Source organism: Physeter macrocephalus, chromosome 7 (assembly GCF_002837175.3).
Source record: "Physeter macrocephalus isolate SW-GA chromosome 7, ASM283717v5, whole genome shotgun sequence".
Lineage (NCBI taxonomy): Eukaryota > Metazoa > Chordata > Mammalia > Artiodactyla > Physeteridae > Physeter > Physeter macrocephalus.
In genome coordinates, this window is record NC_041220.1 from 22,307,054 (window position 1) to 22,320,027 (window position 12,974).

The following is a 12,974-nucleotide window of genomic DNA, read 5'->3' on the forward strand; positions in this document are numbered from 1 at the left end:
AACATGTGTATATGTATAACTGATTCACTTTGTTATAAAGCAGAAACTAACACACCATTGTAAAGCAATTATACTCCAATAAAGACGTTAAAAAAAAACAAAGAACTACAAAAACAACTGGAAAACAGGATTAAAATGTCAATAAGCACATACTTATCAATAATTATTTCAAATGTCAATAGACTAAATGCTCCAATCAAAAGACACACAGTGGCAGACTGGATTAAAAAAAAACAAAAACCTACAATATACTGCCTACAAGAAACTCACTTCAGGGTAAAAGACACAAATGGATTGAAAGTGAAGGGATGGAAAAAGATATTTCATGCAAATGGAAACAACAAGAAAGCAGGGTCGCAATAGACTTTAAAACAATGGCCATAAAGACAAAGAAGGGCATTATATAATGATATAGGGATCAATACAAGAGGATAGTACACTCATTAACATATACGCACCCAATATAGAAGCACCTAAATACAGAAAGCAAATACTAACAGACATAAAGGAAGAAATTGACAGTAATATAATAATACTAGAAGACTTTAACACCCCCACTGACATCAATGGACAGATCATCCAGACAGAAAATCAATAAGGTAACAGAGGTCCTAAATGACACAACAGACCAATTGGGCTTAATTGATATCTACAGGATACTACATCCAAAAACAAAAAAAAACCCAGAACACATATTCTTTTCAAGCCCGTATGGAACAGTCTCTAGGATAGACCACATACTAAGTCAGAAAACAAGCCACAATAAGTTTAGAGGACAGAAATTATTTCAAGCATCTTTACTGCCCACAAGAGTATGAAACTAGAAATCAACCACAGAAAGAAAAATGGGAAAAGAATGAACACACGAAAACTAAACAACATGCTACTAAAAACCAATGGGTCAATGATGAACTGAAAGAAGAAATCAGAAACACCTAAAGACAAATAAAAAGGAAAACACAGGGCTTCCCTGGTGGTGCAGTGGTTAAGAATCCACCTGCCAAGGCAGGGGACACGGGTTCGAGCCCTGGTCTGGGAAGATTCCACATGCCGCAGAGCAACTAAGCCCGTGTGCCACAACTACTGAGCCTGAGCTCTAGAGCCCATAAGCCACAACTACTGAGCCCACACGCCACAACTACTGAAGCCCATGCACCTAGAGCCCGCGCTCCGCAACAAGAGAAGCCACTGCAATAAGTAACCCGCACACTGCAACGAAGAGTAGCCCCCACTCACTGCAACTAGAGAAATCCTGCATGCAGCAACGAAGACCCAACATAGCCAAAAATGAAAATAAAATAAATAAATTTATTTTAAAAATGAAAACACAACCATATAAAATCTATGAGATGCAGCAAAAGCAATGTTAAGAGAGAAGTTCATAGCGATATAGGCCTTCCTCAAGAAACAAGAAAAATCTCAAATAAGCAGCCTGACCTACCAGCTAACAGAATTAGAAAAAGAACAAACAAAACCCAAAGTCAGCAGAAGGAAGAAAATAATAAAGATCAGAGAGGAAATAAATAAAATAGAGACTAAAAACAATAGGAAAAATCAATAAAACCAAGAGCTGGTTTTTTGAAAAGATAAACTAAATCAACAAACCTCTATCTAGGCTCACCAAGAAGAAAAGAGAGGACCCAAATAAAATAAGAAATGAAAGAGGAGAAATAACTGCTACCACAGAAATACAAAAAAAATCATAAGAGAATATTATGAACAGTTATATGCCAACAAATTGAACAACCTAGAAGAAATGGACAAGGTTCTAGAAACATACAGCCTGCCAAAACTGAGTCAAAAAGAAACAGATAATTTGAACAGACTGATCACTAGAAGTGAAATAGAATCTGTAATTTAAAAAAAACAAAAACAAACAAAAAAACTCCCTCTAAACAAAAGTCCAGGACCAGACAGCTTCACTGGGATATTCTATCAAACATACAAAGAAAAACTTATACCTAACCTGCTCAAACTGTTCCAAAGATTTGAAGAGGAGGGAACACTCCCAAATTCATTCTATGAAGCTACCATTGCCATGATACCAAAACCAAAGACATTACAAAAAAGAAAATTAGAGCCAATATCTTTGATGAATATAGATGCAAAAATCCTCCACAAAATATTAGGAAACTGAATCCAACAATACATACAAAGGATCATACACCACTATCAAGTTGGATTCATTCCAGGGTCGCAAGGATGGTTCAACATATGCAAATCAATGTGATATACCACATTAGCAAAAGAAAAGACAAAAATCATATGATCATCTCAATAGACATAGAAAAAGCATTTGACAAAATTCAACATCCATTCATGATAAAAACTCTCATCAAAGTGGATATAGAGGGAACAAATCTCAACATAATAAAAGCCATTTACAATAACCCCAGAGCCAACATAATACTTAACAGTGAAAAGCTGAAAGCCTTCCCACTAATTTCAGGAACAAGACAAGGATGCCCACTCTCACCACTACTATTCAAAAAAATATCGGAAGTCCTAGCCACAGCAATCAGACAAGAAGTAAAAGGCTTCCAAATTGGAAGGGAAGAGGTAATAAAACTGTCACTATTTGTAGATGACATGATACTCTATACAGAGAACCTTAAAGTCTCCACACAAAAACTATTAGAATAAATGAATTCATCAAGGTAGCAGGATACAAGATTAATATACAGAAATCTGTTGCATGTCTTTACACTAATAATGTAATATTAGAAACAGAAAGTAAAAAGAAATCCCATTTAATACTGTGTCAAAAAAATACCTAGGAATAAACTTAATCAAGGAAGTGAAAGACCTATACACTGAAAACTATAAAACATTGATAAAGAAAACTGATGGTGATTTAAAGAAACGGAAAGATAACCCATGCTCTTGGATTGGAAGAATGTAATGCTGTTAAAATGGCATCATACTATCCAAAGCAATCTAAAATTTAAAGCAATCACTATCAAAATACCCATGACATTTTTCACAGAACTAGAACAAATAATCCTAAAATTTATATGGAACCACAAGAGACCCTGAATTGCCAAAGCAATCCTGAAGAAAAGAATAAAGCTGGAGACATAACCCTTCCAGACTTCAGACTATACCACAAAGCTACAGAAATCACAGTAATCAAAGCAGCATGTATTTGGCACAAAAACAGACAAACAGCTCAATGGAACAGAATAGAGAGCCCAGAAATAAACCCACGCACCTATGGCCAGCTAATCTACGTCAAAGGGAGCAATAAAAGTCAATGGAGAAAAGACAACCTCTTCAAAAAGTGGTATTGGACAGCTGGACAGCTGCATGTAAATTCATTAAACTAGAACACTCCCTCACACCATACACAAAAATAAACTCACAATGGTTCAAAGACCTAAATATAAGACAGGACACCATAAAACTCCTAGAAGAGAACATAGACAAAATATTCTCTGACGTAAATCATACTAATCTTTTCTTAGCTCAATCTCCCAAGGCAAAAGAAATAAAAGAAAAATAAACAAATTGAACCTAGTCAAAAGCTCTTGCACAGTAAAGGAAACCATCAACAAAATGAAAAAACAACCCACATACTGGGAGAAAATATTTGCAAACAATATGACCAATAAGAAGTTAATATACAAAATATATAAACAGTCCATGCAACTTAATATCAAAAAACAACCTAATCAAAAAACAGGCAGAAGACCTAAACAGACATTTTTCCGAAAAAGACATACAGATGGCCAAAGTCACATGAAAGCATGCTCCACATCACTAATTATTAGAGAAATGCAAATCAAAACTACAGTGAGGTATCACCTCACACCAGTCAAAATGGCTATCACTAAAAAGTCTATAAATAACAAATGCTGGAGAGGGTGTGGAGAAAAGGGAACCCTCCTACACTGTTGGTGGGAATGTAAGTTGGTGCAGCCACTATGGAGGTTCCTTAAGAAACTAAAAATAGAGTTACCATATGATCCAACAATTCCACTCCTGGGCATATGTCTGGAGAAAACTCTAATTCGAAAAGATACATGCACCCCAATGTTCACAGCAGCACTATTTACAATAGTCGAGACATGGAAGCAACCTAAATGTTCACTGACAGATGAATGGATAAAGAAGATGTGGTATGTATATGTATGTGTGTGTGTGTGTATGTGTGTGTGTGTGTGTGTGTGTGTGTGTGTGTGTGTGGAATATTACTCGACCATAAACAAGAATGAAATAATGCCATTTGCAGCAACATGGATGGGCCTAGAGATTATCATACTAAGTCAAGTAAGTCAGACAGAGAAAGACAAATGCCTTATGATATCACTTATATGTGGGATCCAAAATATGATACAAATGAACTTATTTACAAAACAGAAACAGACTCACAGATGTAGAAAACAAACTTACAGTTACCAAAGGGGAAAGAAGGTGGGAGAGGGATAAATTAGGAGCTTGGGACTAGCAGATACAAACGTACTATATATAAAATAGATAAACAACGAGGTCCTACTGTATACCAGTTGGTATACTGAATCACATTGCTGTATACCACACACTAACACAACATTAAAAATCAACTATAATTCAATTTAAAAGGTTTTTAAATAAAAAAATAAAAAGTAAAAAAAAATTGAAGTGGATCTCGTCTACAGTACTAAAAATAAGATGTGTTATATACATATATACAATGGAATATTACTCAGCCTTAAAAAATGAACTATTGGGACTTCCCTGGTGGTCCAGTGGTTAAGAATCTGTCTTGCAATGCAGGGGACGCTGGTTCAACCCCTGCTCGGGAAACTAAGATCCCACAGGCCGCAGGGCAACTAAACCCATGTGCCGCAACTACAGAGCCCACATGCTCTGGAGCCCATGCACCACAACTAGAGAGCCCGCGTGCCGCAACTACTGAGCCCACGCACGCTGAAGTCCACACACCACAACTAGAGAGAAGCCTGCACACCGCAACGAAGAGCCCGTGTGCCTCAATGAAGGATCCCGCATGCTGCAACTAAGACCCGATGAAGCCAAAAAATAAATAAATAAATAATTTTTTAAAATGAAATATTGCCATTTACAGCAACATGGATGAACGTAGAGAATATCACACTTAGTGAAGCAAGTCAGAGAAAGACAAATATTATATGTTATTACTTACATGTGGAATCTAAAAAAATAATGCAAATGAATCTATATACAAAACAGGAGGGACTTCCCTGGTGGTCCAGTGATTAAGACTTTGCCTTCCAATGCAGGGGGTGCGGGTTTGATCCTTGGTTGGGGAGCTAAGATCCCACATGCTTTGCGGCCAAAAAAACCAAAACATAAAAAAAAGAAGTAATATTGTAACAAGTTCAATAAAGACTTTAAAAATGGTCCACATCAAAAATATTAAAAAAAAAAAAAAAAACAGGAACAAACTCACAGACAGAGAAAGCAAACTTATGGTTACCAAAGGGGAGGAGAGAGGAGGGCAAAGTAGGAGTATGGGATTAACAGATACACACTACTATATGTAAAATAGGTAAACAATAAGGATTTACTGTATAGCACAAGGAATTATATTCAATATACTGTAATAACCTATAGTGGTAAATAATCTGAAAATACATATATATAAGTGAATCACCTTGCGGTACACCTGAAACTAATGCAATATTGTATTAGCTATACTTCAATTTTACAAAAAGAAAGGAAACAGGCATCTGCCTTTATTTGCTTCATTTTTACCCTTGCTTCATGTACTGAGTGATAATGATGTTAAAATAGTATGACTAGTATTTATTTTGTTCCAGACCCTATTTGTTTAATCTTTACCACTACCTCTGAAGGTTAGAGATTACTATCTCCATTTTACAGATGAGAAAACTAAAATCGAGAAGATCAAGTGGTTGCCCAAGGTCACACAGCCAATAAGCCTCAGAACTTGGATTCTGACTCAGGTCAGTGTGGCTGGAAGCCCTGCCCTCTCTAGACAGGAGGGTCACACCCCAGAGTGGTGCCTCCATTTACAGAGCCTTCACTAAGTGTCAGTACTGGGCTGAGCCCTTGAACCACATTTTTAATTTATTCTTCAAAGCACACTTACAGGGACTTCCCTGGTGGCGCAGTGGTTAAGAATCCGCCTGCCAGTGCAGGGGACATGGGTTCGATCCCTGGTCCGGGAAGATCCCACAGGCCGCGGAGCAACAAAACCTGTGCGCTACTTAGCCTGCGCTCTAGAGCTCGCGAACCACAACTACTGAGCCTACGTGCCACAACTACTGAAGCCCACGCGCCTAGAGCCTGTGCCCCGCAACAAGAGAGGCCACCGCAACGAGAAGCTCGTGTACCACAATGAAGAGTAGCCCCCACTTGCCGCAACTAGAGAAAGCCAGCGCGCGGCAATGAAGAGCAAACGCAGCCAAAAATAAATAAATAAATAATTTATTTAAAAACCCCACACTTACAAGGTGAGTGTAATTATTCCCACTGTACCACAAGAAAACTGAACGTAGAAGTTAAATAACTTGATTAAGGTTACAGAGCTAGTAAGGGCAGAATTGCAATGTATTGGGTCATTACAGAAAGATATTAGGGAAAAACCCAAACAAACTTTTTGGGTTTGGCCAACCCAATAAATTCTGGCCCATCAACTTCAAAGCCCACCTCACAGGGTACCTAGCACAGAAAAATGCTCTAGTGAATGGAGAGGTGTGTCCTCCCTGTCCCCCAGCAAAAGTGACAAGAAAGTGATATAATCTTTATCAGGTAAGAATCTTCTGGGTTACATCCCTAAGTCACAGCCTTTCATAAGGCTGTTATATATTTTTTGAAATAACACATAAAATGAGGGAACTCATAGATAGTGAAGGAGGAGCCTGAGTTGGCTGCATTTATTTTCTTTTTAGTCTCTGAACCATGGCCAAAAGTTTCTCAGCTTTAAAACCAAAACTATTATCTATTTAGTCTTGATTCTAAAGCCAAACTCTCACTGCCAGTCCACTCTATAACCAATTACCTGATTCTTCTTAGAGAAGACCCCTCAAATATCCTGGATTAGATTCTTCAAACTCTTGAAGTTTATCAAATAGACTAAAAACTTGACCAGAGCTAAATGGAAATTAATGCTCAGCATGGTACTGGGCAAAACTGAGTGTTCATGGAATGAGGAAATAAGCCACAAATGAAACACCAAGTTGTCAATGCAATTTATATAACTTAAAAATTTTAACATAATTTCAAACTTACAGAAAAGTCGCAAAAGCAGAACAAAAAATTCCTACACACCTTTACCCAAATTGGCTACTTATTAACATTTTGCTCCCTTTGCTTCATTACCAATGTAATTTTATAAACATGATAATGCAGAATAAAATGATTTCATAGCAATTATAATTAATCAATATTTTTTAAGATGGTTCAAACTCAAGTTAATGGGAACACCACTTTGCTGCCAGGATCACCAAGTACAAATCTAACCACAGCCTTGAATTGGAAAGCTCACTGGATTCAACCAAATCTGAAGCCCATACATAACGATGGGTGACCTATGTCAGGACACCCGAAAGTTTCCAAAGTGACCATGGTGATGACCATTTCAATATGAGCTTTTTTTCCAAAGGAGAATCACTCTCATGGCCTTTGAAAAAATAAATTATTATTGTTAAAACAATATTTTTTAAAAAACGTTGCAAATGAAAAAAGGACTCCTACCCAAAAAGTAACTGAATGACAAAAATCAACCCCCCAAACTTTCCGGCAATAGCAACCAATATGGCTACCAGCCAGAAATCTCTTTCTGTTGTGACATTTGAATCTCCCTTTCCTCTGGAAATAACAACAAAGCAGTTTTATTCCGATTATTTGGTATTTCTCAAAGCTAACCACGAGAGCCTACATGACCTCACAACCTTCCACATTTGATTCCACAGATACCGCAATAATCACGTACCTGTGATTTCCTTAAAGGGCTGCATGTGGACAGACTTCCTTTTGGGGCTTGGAGAGGCAGCTGGATTATAACTGGTTCATGTGGTGCAAAAGCTGTGGAGGAATGGGCTAAAACCACAGTCCTGGTGCAGACTGGATGGCACCTGGGCACAGCTTTGCTGGAGGAGGAAATCACCTGAGTACACAGCCTTCCCTGGGAGAATGCACTGTACAAACTCTTCACCAAGTGGTTACGCAGACACCTGACAGCAAGCAGACGCATTTCCTGGCTTCCTCAATTTGTTTCTGGTTGCCTTCAGCTCCTGCAAATACAACCTGGATTCCCTCAGTAAATATCGGCCAGTGAAGTCACATGAAAAGATCGCTCCAATTCACTCTCACTGGTGGGTTTCCAAGGGTAAAAGAATACAGTCCGTGTCTTCTCAGTCATGAGAAAACCATTGTCACTGAATCTCCCCGGGATGCTTCCTACATCCAACCAAACAAAGGGAGCAACAGCTGAGGTTTTCAGATGAAAAACAAATGTGTCCCCTTGCTGAGAGATGGTGGCCTGAAAGAAAAAGATAAATGAAGTGAGGGAGGAGGGCAGAGCTCTCTATTCTATATACAGCGCCTATCAGAACATCGATGCGGCTAACAAGGAGTGCATTTCCTACAACTTTGGTTCTGCTACTGCTAAAGTCATGCATTCCACGCACTGTGTCAGATGCTAAAAAATACGTGGAAATGTATTGAAGGCTGTGGAAAATTACCAAATTGTAATCTCAAACCGGGGGGGTGGGGAATATGTAGTCTCCAATTATTAAGGAGAATATTTCACATGAATCCCAAAGCTTTGTAGCTTTTACAGCTTTATATCTTTTTCTCAGGGTCTCATCAAGAGAAGCACATTTCTGCACCAGGGCTGGGTGGTTTAAATGACTTTCTCAGAACCTGTGTGGAGCTGGCTGCAGGGCACAGCCATGGTGCTCACCGTCTAGTCTTCTGAGGAGATCCTGCAATCTAGGCAGCCGCCGGCCGGGCATCTCCAAAAGCTCTACCACTAGAGCTCTCTCTCTTTTATTGCATCATCAGTAAAGTCACATTATTAGCACTTTTTTTTTATTCAGCTCAAATTAATTTGCTTTTCATATTACTCTTGACAGATTTACTAATGTTCATTCTTAGGTATCTATCACATTGTACTTATTTAGAATTTTTCAAGTATTCGTTTTATTTAATCTGAACCATCTAAATGAAATTATTTATTTTCCTATTCACTTGGATATAAGTCCATCCAACTTTGAAATATTTGAAAAAATCTTCATAATGTGAATTCTCAGCTTTGTAATCTGACCCTTAACTTTCTTACTTTAATTTTTTTTCTTCTTTTTTTAAATTAATTTTTATTGGAGTATAGTTGCTTTACATTAGCACTTTTAACATGTGTGAATCCCACACGATATCAGCAAAGGAGAGCACAGTTTAAGTCTTGTCATTCATTAGGCTCTTAGCACAGGCAGAGAGTGAGGCAGAGCTGCTTCCTGGAGGCTGGAGGTTTGTGAGTCTCTCTCACTGTGAGTACACAGTTGAGTGGGACCTGGTATTCAAGCCGTGCATCTGTCATGAAACATGACTCTTCAACATGCATACATGCCACGCCATAGGTTTGACACTATAGGTTACGTGTGACATAAAGAATTTCCAAGGGCAATTTTTACTAGATATAACTTAGCCTGAGACAGCACGCAGGGTTCTGAGTTATTAACAAGAAACCCTACTTTGGTAGAAGCAAAAAAGAAACAACATGTATTAGGTAGCTCTCAGAGGGTCAGAGATGCAGGCTTGAAGTTAGATGTCAAATTCCCAAATCATACCACTCACCTATTCTGATGAAGACCCTAAAGCAGTTGCAGGCACACAGTTTACATGGCTGCCCCTGGCCGCCACCAAGCCTGCAGGGAAGCCTCAGCTACCCTGTCCCAAGGCTAACGCCAGAAGGGACACTGGCATCTGCCCACTCTTGTTGTTGCCTTCTTCTGATTGGAAACCTCATCTCTGCATATCTGACTGCAGAGCCCAGAGCTCAAGCTTGTACTCTGGCTTCAGGGACACAGGGAGGAAAACCCAGGGCCCAGCATCCCCCCGAGGATAGTACATCCAAGTGCCTGGCCTAGGTTACGCCTACAATAACGTTAACTATCGTTACTATTATTACTGTTACTTTTATTATATCCCTTTAGGATAGGCAAAGTCTCATTGAAATCCAACTGATGTAGGACAAAGGAAGAAGTCCTACCTCTCCCCCAGCCCAGTTATCTCAAAGTAATGGAGGCCCAGATGAGGAAAGAAAGATTTTGAAATCCTGTCTGGAGACTGCAAATTTGTCTACTACATAGTTCTGTGCTTTTTTTCTGGAAAGAAGCTATGTAAATGTATGTCATTTCCTTCATATTTGCCCTATATCAGTTGTTACAGATAGATTTCATTATGGGAATATTTCATTATTAATTGGGAAGGAAGCTATTCTTTCATTTCAAGGACTGAGTTTTGATATGATTTCCAAAGCAAATGTAAAAAAATCCTCTCACTTAAGTCTTTTCAATGAAATCTAAAACAAACTTAAAATTGATTAAAAACAGAATGAAAACATTTTTCTAGAAAGTTTCAATCACTACATGGAGAGGGGGAAAGGGAAGGAAAGGTTTTCAGTCAACTAGACACATTCCAAATTTTCTAGCTACACAATTTTTATAACAACACATCCTATCCTGATCGTCCCTTTTTTTCCCTTGGCAGTGATAAAGAGATCTGGTGTTTGAGCAACATGGAAGCAGTAAATTAGAGAGTAGAGTGAAAATTCTTTAAATGAATAGACTCTCCTTAAAAATGTAAAATTAAGAGTGCTTCTACCGGGCTCCAATGTTTCCTGGCTACGGACTTTAAACACGTTACTCGGTCACTCCAAACAGGTTTGCTCACTTGTATATGCAGATGAAAATACTTCACGGTTGATGCAGTGAAGCCCCAGGACAGACAGAGCCTGGAACCCAGAGGAGGAGCAGTCAGTGGCGATGACTCCTGCTGCCTCGCCCTCCACTGCACCAGCCTGACTAGGGAGATGTGATGGGACAGCAGGAGTGGCAGGAACCTTAAGCTTTGACAAATGCTGAATTAGAAATAAGAATTATTTGCTCTTTGTTTCCAGTGGGAAGGGGCCAATCTTCCCCGGGTCCCAGGTAAGCTCAGTACCAAGGAGAAATTTTGCTAAAAAGCAGGACAGTTCCACAAAGCCACGGTGACCCCAGACCACTGGTGCTTACAGTGATATTTGCCTTCTGGAGCCCCTTGGCCTCCTTTGGTGAGGACAGGAAGTGATAGTTGGTTGGGCTCAAGAGCTCCCTGTCAGTTGACAGGTAAAAGGAAACCACACAGCTTTGTCGTGTACAATTTGTACATCCTCTTAATAATTCAGCTACTGGCTTATCATAGAGAAGAGCAGACTCCCCTGCTTTCATCACAAAAGGCTTAGTGGTCTCAGAGCACACGGGCTCCAGGGAACTCCATGTGTGGGCTCTCACCTGGGGAGAAACAAGACAGAAAAAAACCAAACATTCTTAGTTACTATTTTTTTTAGAGAATAATAGTAGTAATAATAGATGAAAGTCAGAATAGCAGAACTGGTTAAGAGACTGTGAAACTTGGGTTTAACCTCAGCCCCACCAAGTACTAGTCATGTAACCAAGAGGTTAACTTCTCAAAGTATCCATTTCTTCAAACGTAAAATGAGAATAATAACAGCACTAACCCCACAGGCTGTTGTGAGAATTAAGCAATTTACGGAAGGCACGGGACCTGGCGCATTATAGTTAATTCATAGACTTGACCTGTTCCCAATGTCCTCCTAACTGTAGCCACCCAAGATTCTTTGAGTTTCTATCCTTTCTTTTACCTAAAATTGTCTTAAATACAAGTTCATTTTTCCACATATATATTCTGAATAATTTTACTGATTTCCACTTTAACGTACTGTTTTAAATGATTTCTTCAGGTAAAGTTTAGCCTATTTCCAGCTTCTCATGATTATAAATAACCTTAGATTTAACTGGCATTTTACAGTTTACAATGCACAGTTATCTAATGACTATTCACTATCCATAGAAATCCTTTAAGAAGGCAGGCTGGTGTCATTTTACAGATGAGGAAACTGAACAAAGACATTAAGGTCATAGAATAAATAGCAGAATTTTTCCCTGAATATAGGTTTTCCAATTCCAAGAACGGCTCATTTTCTGCTGCAAGCACTAGAGACATTTTGATACAAATTAATTTCTCTTTTCTTTTTTCCAAAAAGGAATAGAACCAAATAGCTAAAGAAATCTAAAATTCGCCCTCTACCACAGAGAGAAAAAAATCCAAGCAACTTACAGTGAGCATCACCTTGTGGTCTGAGTGAAGGTCTGACACACCGTAGATGAAAAACACATCTTCATTCTCAAAGCCCACCGGCAACAGCGGAGCGAAAAAATGCCGAGCAAAATAATGAAGCATTTTCCACCTTCCTCCATACTCTAAAAGTAATCAGTTGGGTTAGGAAACAAGGGTCAAGCAGTCAGAGTCATCGTCCACATGGCCCGGCTGTGTAACCTGTCATAATTCAGGGCACTGAGCATAGAAGGGAGAGCTGACAGTGGAGGGAACCCATGTTTGTTGAGGGCAAGTAGCACTTTTGGACATCACCTCGTGTCAGCCTCAAATCTGAGTGAGGCAGCCATTAACATCGCACTTTTCAAATGAGGAAATGGAGCTCAGGCAGTTAAGTCAAACATGCCACTGGCAGTATTTTGAGCCCAGACCTGATTCCTAGCTAGCACTTTCTCATATGCAATTCTGCTTCCAGAAGCTCAATGTACTGATGTTCCTTTTCCCTACATACACACGAAAAAGGGAGTCGGGGCTTCCCTGGTGGCGCAGCGGTTGAGAGTCTGCCTGCCGATGCAGGGGACACGGGTTCGTGCCCCGGTCCGGGAGGATCCCACGTGCCGCAGAGCGGCTGGGCCCGTGAGCCACGGCCGCTG

General features: G+C 39.3%; 1 protein-coding gene across 11 annotated transcripts in view; it reads right to left on the reverse strand.

Moving 5' to 3' along the window:
* The window catches only part of MANBA (mannosidase beta), a 171,131-nt gene that overhangs the window by 30,275 nt on the left and 127,882 nt on the right, over window positions 1–12,974 (reverse strand). For 10 of the 11 annotated variants that reach the window (XM_055085880.1, XM_055085881.1, XM_055085882.1 and 7 more), the window contains 3 exons: window positions 12,325–12,467; window positions 11,220–11,477; window positions 7,919–8,467 (listed from right to left, as the gene is read on the reverse strand). In XM_055085880.1, the coding sequence (XP_054941855.1) occupies window positions 8,243–8,467; window positions 11,220–11,477; window positions 12,325–12,467 (626 nt within the window). In that variant the 3' untranslated portion in view covers window positions 7,919–8,242. The remainder of the gene's footprint in view (window positions 1–7,918; window positions 8,468–11,219; window positions 11,478–12,324; window positions 12,468–12,974) is intronic. The other variant, XM_055085888.1, reaches the window with a different exon arrangement.